The following is a 17,018-nucleotide window of genomic DNA, read 5'->3' as shown; positions in this document are numbered from 1 at the left end:
AAGTTATGTGGTATAGCCTTAGAACTTTATGTTAACAGATTAATTTATCACACGTGCTTGACCCAGCACACCAATGGTATGGAGTTGCTAAATTGTGAGGTTACCCCATTTTTAGGTTATTTGATTGTAGGATTTAAAATAGTACATGATTAACAGAATTCAAAAGTGTTTGTTCCCTCCTTTTCAAATTATCTTATTGCTGTTATGTATAGCATTCATTGAATGCTCAGTCTTATTGATGTTAGTTTTTTTGAACTTCTTTAGGAGGGTTGGACAGCCTATCATGATTCTGAATCTTTACAGTCTTGTCTTGATAGTCATGTACACTACTCTGTGCCTTCATTTGTAATAAACACCCTTGGATTTTATGTCAGACTGGAGTGATCCTAGTGAGGCAACATTGGCCATACTGTCATTCTAAACTGCTTTGATGTGAAGTTGGATGCCTGTATCTCCACACCATTATGCTGGGTAAAAAGATTAATTGAACCCGGTTAAGCATAATCCTGGGAAGGAATATGCAACAGTACCAGCACTGAGGCACTCATAGCCATGTTTCCATAATGAAATGTGTGTACCAATATTACAAGACTGCAATAGGAAATGGAAATGAATCTATCACTTACACTCAGCATGGAACAAGTTGAGTCTTCTGGAGTTGCCCATGTGAGGTCCAACCCACCACGCCCTTGACTTGGACACCACTATCATCCTTGAACACTAAAGATCAGATGTCAGTACAGCTGGATGTGCTGTCACTGTACCACACTCAGTAGGCCATATGTGAAATGGAACTAAAGATACGACCAGACTCTGCCAACAAACTGCCCTCAAGGTAAACTAACATAAAAGGGTTCTAGTTTTTTAAGATAAGTGAAAAAATGCAGAGGTTTTTAAAGAATTTGTTACCGTTTAAAAGTGAAGGAGAGACAACAGCAATTGCTTGCTGCAAGATATGATTTATTCTGTTTAGGACGCAGGCAACAATATCAGCTTGCAATTTCAGCGTGCTTTAAATGCCTATTGAATTAAATGAGAAGTGAAATATGTACGCCCGGTTTTGGGTACAATGATACACATTCATAGAGCATAAAATGATTTATAAGTATCACTTGACAATATATGTAAATTACTACCAAACACATATGCACTGATTTTATAAAACTCAGAAGTCTGAATGTTTGCATTAGACTTGTCAAGATTCAAGCATAGGTCATACTGTTTAAGCTTAGATGTTTGTTGTAAGTGAATACAACTCGTGACCTGCAAACTATAAAAATACACTGGAATCAACTGCACTGCATTATTTGGAGTCCAACCCATGTCCATCAGATAACATACAAAGGCACATTCACCCTCAAAGAAATGTTATGGTACTGTACGTCTGTGCTATTTGCACACATATTTGCAGCATCTAGCAAGACCACTAACCATCTAAGGCATGTATGCATGCAAGAATTGGTAGTGATATAGCAGAAACCTAGCTGGAAGCAATGAAGGACTGAACAATGGCCAAAGGATCAAGAGCTCAATTCACTTCATTTAGAAGAGGAAAGGATGGATTATGAACTCTACCATGTAGGTGTAAAGTTCCTTAAAGACAAGTGTCTTCAGGTTCTCTCTGAATTTAAGGAAGATCAGAGCAGATTTAATTTGAGTGTTTACGTTGTTCCAGACCCTGAGTGTATAAGCAGAGAAGGTCTGTCCTGTATTACTTTCTTCCTGAAATCCCACGTCCCCATTTTAGTCATGTTGTTGCTCCTGGTGTGGTACTGTCAACATGAGATGGTTAGTTTTCTGGCAAGGTATCATCTGGTATTCTACTGTGAGGTGTGCAGGATTTGTACATATCTCTAGAGCAGGTGCCTTAACATAATAAGCCAAGCACCTGGCTGGCACTGATCACTACAACCATCCCTTAGTGACTAGTGATCCTACCATGGAAAACTGAGGGCAGACTGAAGGTCACACGGGTGAATCTCGTTTGTTGTTTGGGCCAACATTTCCTTTCATTCAGTTAGATTGAACAAAGATCAGGAAATATGGTAAATCCTGTCAATATTGCTACTAAAACTGCATGACTGTGTGAATAAATTGTATTCCTAAAAACAAGCAAAGGCATATGTGAATATGCCTATATAGCCCCAAGTTATGATTTTTTGGCCAGTTTTCAAATCCTTTCCTCCTATTCTGTGTTTGACAGCCAAATGAGACATAACATGAGAGACTCCACATTCCTGTTCACCTCACATACCTTTGTCTGCCTGCCTCCCTGTTTGCTTCATCCCTTGCTTTCTATTTCACCAATAAGCACAATCTCTGTCTACCACTCTATCTTGTTGAATGTAATTTCTCTGTATCTCACCAGTCACTTACCATCCTTTCCCCTGCTTTAGTTCTCTATTTACTCTTCTCTACAGTTACCTCTTTGTCACTCCTTTGTATGCCTCACATATGTTTCCCCGATCCCTTTCCCCTTATTTCATATATCCTCTTCTACAACTTCCCTCGTTTTCCCTCTCTGTCTATCTCTACATCTCTGTCTACCCTACCTTCACTCAACCTCATCTCTCTCTTATTTCTGTGTGCCTCACATCTCTTTTAAATATCCCTCTCCATACCCCATCTCTCTTACCATCTCATCTCTCTTTATCAATCTGTGCATACTTCTACATCTCTACTTCTCTACACCCCGTCACTACCTTGCCATGAGTTCATTTTAGAGCCTTGCTCGGGCACACATATGCCCTATGCCATTTTACTCAGTCGTATGCTCTATTTTCATTTATTAATTTTAATTCATTTTAGCATACCTGGCTTTTGGCAGGGATGTTTTATTTTCTCTAATCAGCTGCGATTTTTTGATAATGTTGTTATTGCTTTCCTTGACCATTTCATTGTGTGCCTCTGTCCAAGGCTGCTCAGGGCTGTAAATAATAATTTATCTAGTATTGCTGGCACAAGAGTGTGCAGACAGCCTGACACTTAGACACATGATCATGTCAGGCCTGTTTCTCAGAACACCAACATGTTTTATTATAAAAACATCACATATTCCAAGGAAGGTCATAGAGGTAATTCCATCCAGAGGATCCATCCTATGCTGTATGCCATTCTATTGCCACGATGTTGACCTAAGCCCTGTCTCTACAGCCAACTGAGGGGTTGGCAGGCAGACCCCTGCATTTCAGGTATGAGGATGGGTGTTCCTTCCATGGTCTAAGTACAAGCAGAGAAAGGGGTAACACTGCCATGCTATCACAAAGATGCTGGGAAGTGTGGGTACAAATTCTTAGGCAAATGTTTATTCCAATATGCTGGGGTGTTTATTTTATTTTTATTCAGGGTAACAATCATGATTGTGCTGTGTTTCATCTTCCTAGTAATCACAGCTCATATACTTTACTATAAATTGCAGTCCTTTCAATAAATGTAGTGAAAATTGTCCTGTGTTTCGTTGTCAGACTATGTGTGTGTGAGACCTGTGCTAAGGAAAGTAAAGGGCAGGATCTGCCAACCACGACTTCCCTGGGGAGTCACAGAGTGTCATGTGTCAGGCTGCCGCAAACGTCTAGGCTGCTAGCTAGCCAAAAGGGTTAGCAGACTGCTACCAGACAGTGTGGGATTCCCCATCTTATTTCTTTTAATCAACAGAGCTAGGGTAACTACCTACATGGTGGTGCTGCTGCTGCTGGAAACAAGCAAACCTGTCCCCATGACAAGAGTCCTACAACAACCTCACTTTTCTCTACTCCACCTCTCTTTCTACAGATCACAGTTCCATATCAGTCTCATTTCACTGTCCCTCTCCTCCATTTACTTCACTTATCTGACCTAATCTCTTTTTTATCTCACCCCCTCTCTCTGCATGTCCCTCTATATCTCTTCTTTCTCTACCCTTCCCTTTTTTCTCACTGGTCTCTCTACCTGGTCACTCTCTTCCTTGTCTCTCTTAACCTTACATTTTACTCACTAGCCATACATCTTTGCTTATCCTTTCTTTCACTACCTACCTTCTCAGTTTACCTTTCCTTTCAGTCACTATTTCACGTCTTCATCTCACCTCTCTTTCTTGCTCTGTTCTCTCTACTTTATTTACCTTACTAGTTTACCTCTTTCCAGTTATGTTTCTATATTTATCACTCTTTTTTCCTTCTTAATTTCAAGTTTCTCTCCCTCTCATTATACATCTCTGTACCTCACCTCCATCCCTCAGTTTCAACTTTTTCCCTCTGTGCAAGCCATCCCTTTTTCTACGTTTCTCTAGACCTTTAACTCTGCTTCCCTACCTAGCTGTCTCTCCATACTTCACTGATTATGCCTCTCTCAGTAACTCTCCCCTCGTTCTCCATCTTGCATATCTCTATACTTATCTCACTATACCTCCCATCTCCATCTGTCAAACACTATTTATCTCTGCCTCTACCTCAAACGTATTTTTCTACTTTATCCTTTTTTCTACCCCACCTCTTGGTACACCACCCCTTTCCTTTGTTCCACATTTGCGTCTCTTTTTTTCTAGCTTTTATACCACTTTTCTTCTTACCTCACTGCAAAACCTTCCATATCTTTCTACCTTACCTACCTCACATTTATCTCTTTACCTCATGTATCACTCTAACTCACCCATGTCTTTACTACATCTCTTTCTGTCTCCGTCCTACCTCTACTTCATGTCTCTCTCTAATCTGTTCTTAGTACCTCTCTGTACCTTTCCTGTTTCCTTCCCATTCTTTTTTCTCTTAATCAACAAGCTAGGGTCACTGTGTATCCAGAGCAGTATACACACAGAAAGAGCAGATATGGGTCAAGAGTAGGAAGGAGAACTAAGAAAGTTATAAAGATTTAAATTGATAAGTGGTAACATTTGCAGCTTTAATTTTCAATATTACAGGGAGAATGCCACTTTTATGTCATTACAAATATCTGGTAAATAATATGTGTGAATAGGTCTGATTGCAATCATATGCACTAGGCCACTAAACATATATCATGGCACCATTATGTGTCTCTCAGACAGCCGGAGGGACAGGCTAATTTGACAATGAAATCCATGTCATTGCCTCTGAAAAGCCATCCTATATCCAAGTGCAAAAGGGGATGGCTGTATTCATTCCTGTTCAAGCTTTCAATTGGGTCTATTTAGCTGGTGGATTCCTGCCAGTTTCAACTTTTGGGTGTAATTGTGTACCTCTATTTCTGAACGTTTAATGTACAATTGAAAATGTTTGTATTGTGAGTGCTTGAATTAGCTGAAAATAAGAAATGTATTCAAAGTAGCTTCAAATGGGCTTCTAAAATATGTCTTGCCCAGGGTCCACAAAAATCCTTAAGATGGCATTGTAAAATCTTTAAGATGGCACTGTACAGGAGGAAAAACGGAGTGTGAGACCACAACCGGTCAATACAGAATTGGGTGTTGCAGTATTTGCCATTGATATCTCACTCTGAACATCAAATACTAAGGGGCATATTTCTGAGATTGTCACAGAGTGCAGAGCAGCAAGTCACCTTGTTGCACTGCACTGAGGGACAGGGAAACAGCAGAAATGTGCCATCTTTAATTCAGCATGGTGCATTCTTGCCTTTTCCCCTCCACTGTCATTCTTTTTGCAGCCTAGCACCAATGCAGGCACCCTTACACCATGGTGCAAAGGTGCCTCCGTTGCACACAGGATTGTTTTTGTGCAGGACCGGACACCTTCCTGCAGAGAAACAATGCCCTGAGGCTTTTTCCTCTTTCTATGTGTGGAAATGCAGCACACTTAGAAAGAGGAAAAAAATGAGGAGAAATAAAGATATTTCTCCTCAATACAGTTCACCTGCGGAGGTGTAGGTTTTGGCGCATTCCAATGTCTACCACTTCTGGTAAATCTGGGAATGCGTCAAAATCCATGGATCCAGGGAGCACCCATGCAACACCCCTGCAAATGCCTTCCTAGTGCAGCGTAATCCAATGCAGTAATTTGCATAGTGTTGTGTTGCACTTGCACCACGTTGCATAGTGCAAGAGTGTTGCAAATGGGCTTGTAAATATGCCCTATTGTGCTTTAAAGTGGACACACCCACTAAACTGTCAAACCTTTTACATTATAATATTGACTGAAAGTACAGCAAAGTCAATTGCTCTGTATTTGATAACTTGTCCAAGTACCCTTTCAAACACAGTCGCGGCTCGAGGGGTGCCGAATAAACATTTGTATTTTATTAAATAATTTAAAAAAACACGTACCTTTCCTTGCCGCTTTACCACTCCTGGCTGTTGCCGGATACTGCAGCCACAGGGTCCCAGCCTGCCCTGCGCCAATCCTGATGTTGCTCAGAGCAGTGTCAGGATTGGCTGGGATGGCCCAGCCAGGGTGCTCCCAGGCAGACTGAGAGCCTGTGAAGGCTCTCTCAAGCAGGACAACTGTGTTGCCAGGATTGAGAGAGTCTACTGCGCTTGTGTGTTTGGCCAGCCCAGACGGCCGGCCAAACCTACATGCGCAGTGAAGAGGAATGCTGAGCACTTGTCCTCTCTGCTCTTCACCCCCGTGGCCCCGTCCCCTTTACCAGAAAACCATCATGAACAATATTTATGATGGTTTTCTGATAAAGGCTTGGCAGCTGCCGCTGCTGGCGGGTGCCAACGCTCCTCCGCCCAAACAGAGGAGCCGCCACTGTTCATACACCAATCTATGGTGGGTTTGAACGTTTTCTCCATGGACATTTTGGAGCAGACAGCACATTCTATTTATGTATGTATTCATTAGTAATGTTATTAGCACCGAGCCCTGCTCGTAGGCAGCTCAAGAGTTTAAAACGTAGTGAGGAGTGATAAGAATTAGAGATAAAAGTGGTGTGTTGGAGGATAAAGTGAAAGAGACACATAGGAAACTTTACATTCTGGTCCTGGTATCTCAAGCATACACATTGTTCCTTAGTCTAAGCAGCCTCAGAGAGAGATGCTGTTTCCTTCTGAAGACAGGCCGTTTACATGGTATACTGTGGGAATTCTTACGCCTGCATAGCACGTTACAAAATGTCCTGGCAAGAATATCACCAACAAAAATATTGTGAAGGTAAGTATACTTGGGAAGTTTTTCTATATTTATTTCTACATGTATATACCTTGACAATGTTTCATCAATTTATGTGATTGTAGAGGTAAGGATAGTAAATCTATATAGAGATATATTTAACTTCACAATATTTCAATATTCAATATTCGTGCTACATTATTTTTGTATTTTGCTATTTTTGTGCTCAATACATTCTCATGCCATTTAAAAAAGGTGGAGGCCATTATCGGAAAACTGTAACATTTTCCCAAATTATTATAATCCAAATTGGTAATAATTCAGGGAGATATCAATTCAGAAAAGGTCTTGCAGAACAGGATACTTTTAGGGTACCTCCAGAACTTACAGTGACCATGTTGATGTCTTACTGCAGAGTGTGTGATTTTTTCAGGCTTTTGTTCATTCGGTTCAAAAGTTTGACGACATGGACTCTCATAGTTTTTGTGTGCAGTGATGATCCTGTTGTCAGATTACAATCATATGGTGTAGAACAGTTTTGCTGCTAGATTTGTTTGATCATGTGTTTAGAGTCCCTGGAAAAATAAGCTCTATTGGTAATGCAAACTATTTTAGAGGTTATCTTAGTGGTTATTGAAACTTAAAGCAGTAACATTTGAATAACACAGAACCATTAAAACAATGTAGAAGGGTTTGAATGCTTTTTAAATAAATGTTTTAGAGAAATAGGGCCAAATGCTCAATTTTGACTCTATGCATTAAGCAACATTGCCAAATCATGAAACAACTGAAGGACCACTTTGTTATAGAGGGTTGAGTTTTCAATGTCACCATGCCTTTTAATAGTTTATACCAATGTCAATGTATAACTTACCTATCGGCACTGAGCAATAGTCATGACCTGCCTCACTTGCCCATCATCAGGGCTGGCCAACATCCTCTTGCAAAGCTTCCAGTACAGCCAAAATGTCCATGCCCAGTAAGATCTATATCATCTTCCAATTCCCTAACAACATTTATGGCCAGCCTCCAAAGGTCTAGAAACAGTTATTCCCAGTTTGCACTTGCCCAATAACAGTTTTTTCAAGCATCCAGGTAAAATACAACATCTACCAATCTCCAGATGTCCAGCAGTAGGTAGTGTCACGATTCACAGGCAGACAACCAACTACAAGCTGGCCACTTCCATGGACATGTCTCATGAAATGCATTGCAGTCATTTCCCACAGCAGCAAATACCTATTCTTCTATCTGACCAGACATAGGGCAAATGTAGGGGCTTTAAGCCCAAAGAGCTAGTGAGGGGTATACGCTAATGCACATCTTCCCTAATTTACACATTTATGAACAACACATTTGTAGCATAGAAATCCAGAATTACTCCATTGTGTAATTACATGCTTCACCACCATAAGCAGAAAGGATTTTAAGACCCCCCTCACTCACAGCTTATAGTGCTCCAGAGACGAGTGGCTGTAGAGGATAGCAAGGAGCAGTAACTGATTTGAAATGCCAGCATTTCCTTCTGATAGCTTTCACAAACTAAAGGAGGAATCTGTTTTCCTCCATTCAGCTCTGCTACAAGATTCCCATTATCTACAAATAGATAAGCAACTTGAGCTATTTTGAGTGAACAGGTGATCGAGATTTTAATATTTCAACAGGTTTCTGTATAATGTCTCGTAACTCAGAGTGCCCTGGAAGTTCAGGAAGCTCTGGATGCTTGTGGTTATGGCAGAGATTAAAAATAACATCAAATTACTATGTTTTCCCTGCACAACGGGACAGTAATGAAAGCATTGGTCCTACCCGCCTCAAACTACTTGATGCTGGGAAGGGTCCCAGGACTAAATCAGGGAATGGAATTGAAATGCCAATAACCAGACTTGGAATTGTTTTTGTTCTGATCACTGATGGTGTCACCTTGGAGTGCCTCTTCATTTCCACCTCAGCATGTTGACCAATTAGATCAGGGCTTTGAGGTGTGTACAGAGAGGCGAGGGAGCTGATGCTCCTTAGCCATCAGAGGCTGCTTGTCAAGTTATCTAGCAACAATAGTTCCAGTGATGCAGGGGTGTGCAAATTGTATGGCTTCATGCCCAGGACACATGGGTTTTTATTGGAGACAACACATTTTAATTTCTGTGTAGCTCATCAGAAAATTAAACGTCATATTTTGCCCTCCTCCTTCTAAAATAGCCACAACCTTAAGTATGTTGCATTCCAAAGTGAAATCCTTTCTTTTGAAGCTTTCTATCAGTAATTACAGTCACAGCAATACAAATGCCCAGGACTGTGTCACTTGCAAACAATCTGGGAGATAGAAACAATTAACACCCTTCACTGGTTCCAGCAACTCCTTACTGGAGGTAATTAGTTGAAAGCCTGATTCTGCACCTTAACTTGAAATTGGCTGACGTTATCCCTGTCTACTGACCTAGAAATGTAAATATTAGACCTGCTGTAAATATAACAAGATGCACAGAGGTAAGATTAACAGCACCCAGAGAGTTAAAACACTAAACTTGACAGACAGTACATTTGATACGTCAGAGGAGCTAATCGGGTGGTCATTGAGGGGTGCTATAGTGCTCCAAAAGAGCAGCATTTCACAGTCAAACGGCAGAGGGATGACCAGAGAAGGAAGGCTGGAGGTCCAATGAGAAGGAAGCAATAGCGGAAATAGGGCCATTTGGCAACTCCTACCAGCATTAAAAAGGGGGAGCGAGAAGTACTATGACAGCGTGATGATGATGAGACCTGGGGGGAATAGCCAGACTGGTTTACGGGCTGCAGGGTCAGGAGGACCACCTCAGACCTTGCTGCAGTCAGGTCAAATCCATATTATTAGGCATGTGCCCAGGAAACAGCAGGAGGGTGGCCACTGTACAGCATGTCAATCCTTTGTGGCAGGCTTGCTCGTGTGAGCACCTCTACCACAAGAACATAAGAAAGTCAACAAAGGAGACCGACTAAAAGACACTCGAAAATGTGGTACGACAAGCTCAGAGTGTAGAAGAGGGGGGGAGGACAGGTTTTCGGTCAATGAACATGGACATTTTGGATGAGCAGGATGACCAGAGAATGCGACTACAGTGTTGTTGGCAAACAGGTGGGAACATGGCAGACAAGCACAGCAAAAGGGATTTGCATGATGGGTGAGGGTGATTTGGTAAATGATGAAAAAGGAAGTTCAGACAGTGAAATAGCAGAAAACGGTGTTTGTAGGAGCTGTTGGGGCTGAGGAAGTTGAGGCACAGGAGGCACAACAACAAAGGGTGACATACGGTGAAAACACCAGAGAATAGTGTTAAAAGGTGCAGTTGGGTTTCGGGGGAGTGGAAGGAGATAGGCACAATGACAAAAGATGACATAAAATAGAATCAACAAGGGATCATAAGGGTAATCCATCAAAGACAAACACTGGTGCAGATGGTTGATAAGTGTCCAGGGAAAACATCATTGTTCTGCTGGAAGAGTGGCGGACTCAGAGAAAAGGGCCTAGAATATTGTAAAGCTGGAGGCAGAGTGGGGGGCACAGTGGGAGCCAGAATTTGAGAGTGGTGGAATTGGTGGGCTTCTTAGGGAGACAGATGGGATACATGGCAGGATTAGTGTGTTAAAGGGGTGATCACAGAGTATGCAGTGGTGAGAAAGTATTCATCAAAATCCACAGAGTGTGGTGGGACTTATGGGACAGATGTTTGGCTCAGAAACAATGGACTACTTCTATGGAAGTGCAGATTAAAGAGAATGTTGAATGGGGGCACAACAACAGGCATCATTGTGGGCAATGAAGTGATACCAGCAGAAGGTTGTTCAAACATGAGTGATGGGGTGTTGACTGGCCTATGGGGAAAGGACATACCAGATGAAGAGGAAGAAAAGGAGAGGAGGTTGGGTGTAAGGTCAAAGTAACCAGGAGATTGGAAGGTGATGAAATTACCTTACACAGGGATGTTGGATCCTTCGGGAGGGCATCTTTTGCTCAGAACCAAAGAGCAAATAAGGGCAAATGAATATATAGAACTTTTTAATCTATTACAGAGACAGGGAAACCAAGCTGTTTCAAGAGGGTCCCACTCTGGGGGTCAGGAGGCAAAAAGAGGGAGTGAGCTTAGTCTCAGACCACTTGGATCATGCTCGGATTTTAGCACAGGGGTCTGATCATTCACTGTGAAAGACAACAGGGAGTATGATGCAATATTTCATTCATAGTGGACAACAGGAAGCATGATGAGTTATCTAATTTATAGTGAGTGAGATTCCGTGGTTTGGTGCCCATGACAGAGAGAGAAACATTCCGTATTTCAGGACCTGTGGAACATCAGTTAACTTGGTTGAAAGTGTTAAAATAATGAAGCAAGATTTAGGTTTTCTGAGACGAAGAAAGAAAAGGAAGGAGTTCTTTTCGTGCAGCTGTTGCCCAGGTGGACGTGGGGAAGGGTATAAAGACTAGCCAAAATAAACAAGGCAAAGAAAGCAATTAACAGAGAAATTGTGGTCTTTTGCATGGAATTAAGGTTCTCAAGCACAGCAAGACTGTGTATGAACCTCCTGTTTTATTTTAGCATGGCAAAGTACATTTGTCATTACAAAACAAATAGATTATACCTGGAGAAACTAATAGAGAGGGGTATATGGGGGAGTGGGGCTTCCTGATAGGTTGGCTGGGGAGAAGCTGTCCCTGATTGCACTTCAACGAGTAGTGTTGGGGCTATACCCAGCACTTCCTAACTTCAGAAGAAGCCTACCATGTCACTGTCAGATGCAGCTCATACCTACAAATGCATGTCTTCTGTTTCACTAGCCAGGCAGAAGCAGAACCAGGGGATACGGACTAGAACCAGTTTAGGGTTAAACAAAGGGGGCATCCCCACCCAGAAGCTAGCACTGGACATAAAAGTGGTATCCACAGATCCTGAATTCAGAACACTTCTATACCTATGAAGGCTTAGAAGAAGAACTGCCCTCCTGTCTCAAGCTTGAAGGAAAACTGGGTCCAGGACCTTTAAAGTGACACCAAGGATCAGTTGGCTAACCCCCTGTTTAAGCTACAGGGACACAAGCTTCCAGAAGCCTTTCCTGTTTTCCAGTTGACCAGACCAAACTGGATCTGACATGATTTCCTCTTCTGGCCTCTGTGTGAGTGAGTCCTGACCGCCAAGAGCTGTCCTTAAGGTCCTGGACCCTGGGCTGGAGTCAGAGTGTACTTTTCCCTGCTAACTGAAGGTTTCACCAGATCGAATGCAAAGCCCTCTTGAGATGCTCAGCTTCTAACTGTAGGATTCACCAGGCCTGACGTCAAGCAAAGCAGAGCCTGGCATGCATCTCCCAAATAGTAGCTTCACCGGAACTAGCACAGCGTGATACAGAGCACCTTAACCTGGAATGTTTCAATTGATCTGGCACAGTGCGATACAGAACCCTGAAGAGCTGCACAGCTCCCAACTGAAAGCCTCACCAGGTCCAACTCAGCTCGACACAGGATGACTCAGTGCCCCGCAGAGGTATGCTACACCTCCTTCACATCAAAGTCAGAAAATAAAACTTCCAGCAGGACAAACCTGATGCTGGTTTTGGCCTGCGCACAATCGCAGTCTGCTTGAACTTGTGACTTTGTCCCAATCTAGTGCAACCATATACCAACAGTTGGCTATTTCTTTCTCAAACACTAAAAACAATAATTCTGGTTCTACTGTTTGGACTTGTGTGGTGTTTGTGTCATTATATTTATTGCAATTTACTCTGTTCTTTTAAATATGTTGGGACTTTTCTTGTGATGAGTTTTTATTTCTATTTTAGTGCTGCATAATACTTTACACATTGCCTCTAAATTAAGCCTATTTGCTTTAGTGCCAAGCTGCCAGACAGTATAGCAAAGGTTTATTTAGTGTCTTTTGCGCAGAGACACTTTAAGTTATGTGCAAAGTGGGCTGTGACCTAGGCCCCCATGCCTTTCAGGCAGCACCCTTATCAATCTAGGTCTGTTCTGCAGGGAGCCTTGCCCTGAATGATGACCTTTAATAATTCTTAGACAAATATTATAAACACTATTTTCCTTTCATATATTTTTAATGTGGGTGATGTGTGAGTCTTTTACAGACATTGTGCAGAGAAATACTGTGTTCATGGTTCATGCAATATCCATAAAATGGTTCTCTTACACCAAAATAGGGCCTCACATATGAGAAATGGGAGGGCGTCACAGAGATTAGATCTGTCAGCAGTCTCAGCCTGACCTCTTTTTTACGCCCTTCTCTCTTCAAGTCCCAATCCCCTCCACTTCACTCAAGTATCTAGGTTTTCTTCTTCAATACCCTGTACCTCTTTAGGAAGCTATCCATGCAGCATGTAAAATAGACAGCACCCGCTCCGTATACCTCTGAAATGACCTGTGCACTTAGATTGAGATCTTATTTTACCTTTTGTGCAAGTATATAGTCATCTATGTTTACAGGCACATCATATCTCTCTTGAGAATTATTTTCACTGGCTTAGTCTGTGGTATTCAGAACCCTGTGGGAAGCTGCACAGCTTTTTGTACATAAAACGACCTTAATATCTGCTATCATACATCTCTGCACTGATCTGTGTAGTAATTTGCTTGCACCACCACTTTTTCATTCAAGCACCATGAGCAGACGGTTCACATCAAAATTAACTGATCATAATGAATTAATTCATAATTAAAACTACATGGGGTAAAAAAACAATGCTCATTATATAATATTCATATGCTTGCACAGCTGCAGTTTTCATTTTAGGTCCACAGAATACATGGGAGGGATTTAGAAGGTCTTGAAACATTTACGTTTTCAATTTCAGAATATTGCCTAAATTGATGTTTTTGTCTGAACTTCTGATAGTCCTCAAGTTACCATCCACTGAAGATCGAACGAAGTACATACATTTGCAGGCTTTGACCTAGTGGAAGGTAGATTCCACTATTAGTCACCGTGGAGCCAATACCCCAGTGGTGTAGGTATCTACAGCTCTGGAGGAGCATGGGACTAAGACCCAAGAGTCTGACGTGTCTACTTCACCCCAAATATAGTTGTTTTGCACTACCAAACCCACTCCTCTTGTCAACCTGCAGATGCTACCACTTTTTTTTTACTGTGTCTTTACTGGTCTTGATGCTGTTGCTCTGATTCCACCCTGTGTGCACTGGCCCAATCATCTGCTCTACGTCTGTCCCGAAATAATCTGCCCTTTTTCACTTCTTTACCTATTACATGATCTATGCTCCATTTTTATTTCTCTTGTCAGTTTGGTTTCCACTATGGTTTCCAACATGTCCTCCGGTATTTATGCTGGAGCACTTCACTTCTCCTCCTTTGTCTGAGGTTTACGATGTCATCCCTAATTCTGTCCTCTTTACCCTTGCCTCAATCCATCCTTCACTGATAAATGTATTTTCACAAAGTGCCTAACCACACTTCCACAGTCTAATGGTACTCCATTTTCTGGGCTTGGCATCTGCCTTGTTGGGATTTGAATTGTGGCAAGCAGATCACAAAAATTGTTTACAGCAAGCTGTATACCAGTGAGACACCTTGTCACTTTGCAGATTTTGCCTCATCTCCCTTTGTAGTCTGGTTCAGTCAACTGCTCTCCCTCTGCCGCAACACTATCACACCTACTTACTCCCACTATGGTAGTTTATTTTTGAAAAACAAAAAACTAAGCTGATCAGCTACACTAAATATATCTGGTCAGCAAACCTAAAGAGCTTTCAGTGACGCCATTGAGATGCTGTCTACTAAGAAGGCACTGAGATCTCAGTCTGGCAGGTTGAGATCTCGAATGTTGTTTTGAGAAAGGATGCCCGCTAAACAAGGACATATTTCTCCTTAAAGGGAGATTAATACACGTGAGTTAAAAAGTACTTCTGCAAATTACTGGCTTTTATTTTTGTACTTCTTGTACGGAGAAGCCATCTTTATGAACTAGAAATAAAAGCCATTTAACCGCTGGGCAAAATAAGTGGCTTGAAGATTCTTCAAGTAAAGCAAGGCAAAGGGTTTTGTCTAACATTGCAGAATGGTCATGCATAATGATCTACTTCAACGAGTAAATCAATGGGTTTTACGCGAAATGAACTTGTTTTGGGATAACCTGTGTCCTTAATCAGTTATTTTTAGGAGTTTTACGAAATCTAAGAAGAGCCCACGTGTTACTTGGGTTTTAGGTCACCGACATCCAAGCAGATTCTATTTTTTCATTGTATTTTGAATCACCAAAATATATGCTAAACATGATTGATGTGACCTTTTAGCGGGACCCTGAAGCACCAATTTACCTCCGGGGGGTAGTTTAAAAAGAACAATAGACCTTTCATTTACTTGAAAAAGGCATAATTCCACCTGTCTGTCAGCGGTTGTCAGTTTCCCTCGTCTGCATTTACTTTTAATTACAGGTGCAACGAAACATTGTGATTCCATTTGTCAAACAACAACGCATTAGATTTTTTCGTTGCCACGTTGACCAGATTCCTAGCCGACGTCACAAAAAGTGGGGGAAAGAAAGGCAAAAACACTTTCAGGTCAGCAGTCTACAAGTAGACACATTACAATGTAGAACTACAAATTTAAAGTAATGATTGTGATTACACTACCTGGAAAATCTATGAAGGTCTGTAATGTAAACAAGCACTCCTGACATAAAGCCCAGAGCTCGCATTCTGTCAGCGGCTCTCCATGCCACCGTAGAAGATCTTTCAGGGAAGTCCACTGAAAATAAAACAAACAAGTGAGTTATTAGTAAAAGCTAGTTAACATAGCCAATGTGTCTGGAATGTAGAAACACCATTTTATATATAGATCAAGGAATTTACAGCAGTTTTTTTTTTTTTTACTAATTATCATATTTCAGCCGCCATATCTGAAAGATCCTCTTCACACCATAGAAAATGGAAACGAGAAATCAGAAGACGCCACAACAGAGAGATAATTGGGTTTCTTTGCCACTACTTTAACGACTAATGCATGTTCTACTTTTTGACTGTGTGAACTGCAGCATTAATTCGCTTTATTTATTATTAGGTGTGAATCCTATACACACAGGGTTCACAGAGCATCGCAGACTACTCAATGAGATTCAGGGTTGTTCACGCTGTGATCCCTAAGAGAAATCCTATCAAGACAGACTTTCAGACAAGCAATGGCAATGCCAATCGATCTCGCTGTATAGTGGAGTTTAGGTACGTAGATGGGAATGAAGAGAAGTTTTATGAAGTAGCTGAAAGTGTTGTGAAGTGTTGTGGAGGGAGTATAGTGTTGTAGAGTAGAGTACAGTATTATAATTGAGCATAGTGGAGTGTTTTATAGTGCTGTGTAGTGGTGTAGAGTTTAGTGTAGTAGTGTAGAGGGAATGGTGTAGAATGTTGTAGAGTACAGTGGTGTAGGACAGATTATATTGTTATATATTGTAGACGTACAGGCCCTGATTAATACTTTCTTTGCACCGCATTACCATCATTTATTGATGCAAAAGTGGCGCAAACGTACAAAATACAATTGTATTTTGTAAGTTTGCGCTGCTTTTGCATCACAAAATGACGGTAATGCGGCACAAAAAAGTATTAATCAGGGCCATCGTGTATTAGAATATAGGGGACTAAAGTGGTAGCTATTGTATAAATGGAGTTGCGTAGAGTGTTGTATAGTGGAATAGTGGTGTAGAATGGTGGATAGTGAATTACAGTGCTGTAGAGTGGAGTGTTATATTGTGGATTAGTGGGTTATTGGAGTACAGTTTAATGAGGTATAGTATTATAGAGTTTAGTATTGTAGAGTGAAGTATTGTATGCTGTAGTAGAGTGTAGAAGTGAGGATTAGAGATAAATGGCTTAAAGTATAGCAGTGCAGAGTATATTGGAATACAGCGTAGTGGTGTAGACACATTTGTTTTGAGTAAAGCAGTGTAGAGTGTATTGGTGCTTTGGTAGTGAGGTAGACTGGTCTAGAGTGCTGTGGTATAGAGTATACTGCAGTT

General features: G+C 41.4%; 1 protein-coding gene across 1 annotated transcript in view; it reads right to left on the bottom strand.

Moving 5' to 3' along the window:
* Window positions 1–17,018, bottom strand: part of KNDC1 (kinase non-catalytic C-lobe domain containing 1) — a 523,355-nt gene that overhangs the window by 273,004 nt on the left and 233,333 nt on the right. The window contains exon 7 of the mRNA XM_069239773.1: window positions 15,640–15,754. Within this exon, the coding sequence (XP_069095874.1) occupies window positions 15,640–15,754 (115 nt within the window). The remainder of the gene's footprint in view (window positions 1–15,639; window positions 15,755–17,018) is intronic.

This window comes from Pleurodeles waltl, chromosome 6 (assembly GCF_031143425.1).
Source record: "Pleurodeles waltl isolate 20211129_DDA chromosome 6, aPleWal1.hap1.20221129, whole genome shotgun sequence".
In the NCBI taxonomy this organism is placed as follows: Eukaryota; Metazoa; Chordata; class Amphibia; order Caudata; family Salamandridae; genus Pleurodeles; species Pleurodeles waltl.
This window is presented reverse-complemented; position numbering and strand designations above follow the sequence as displayed.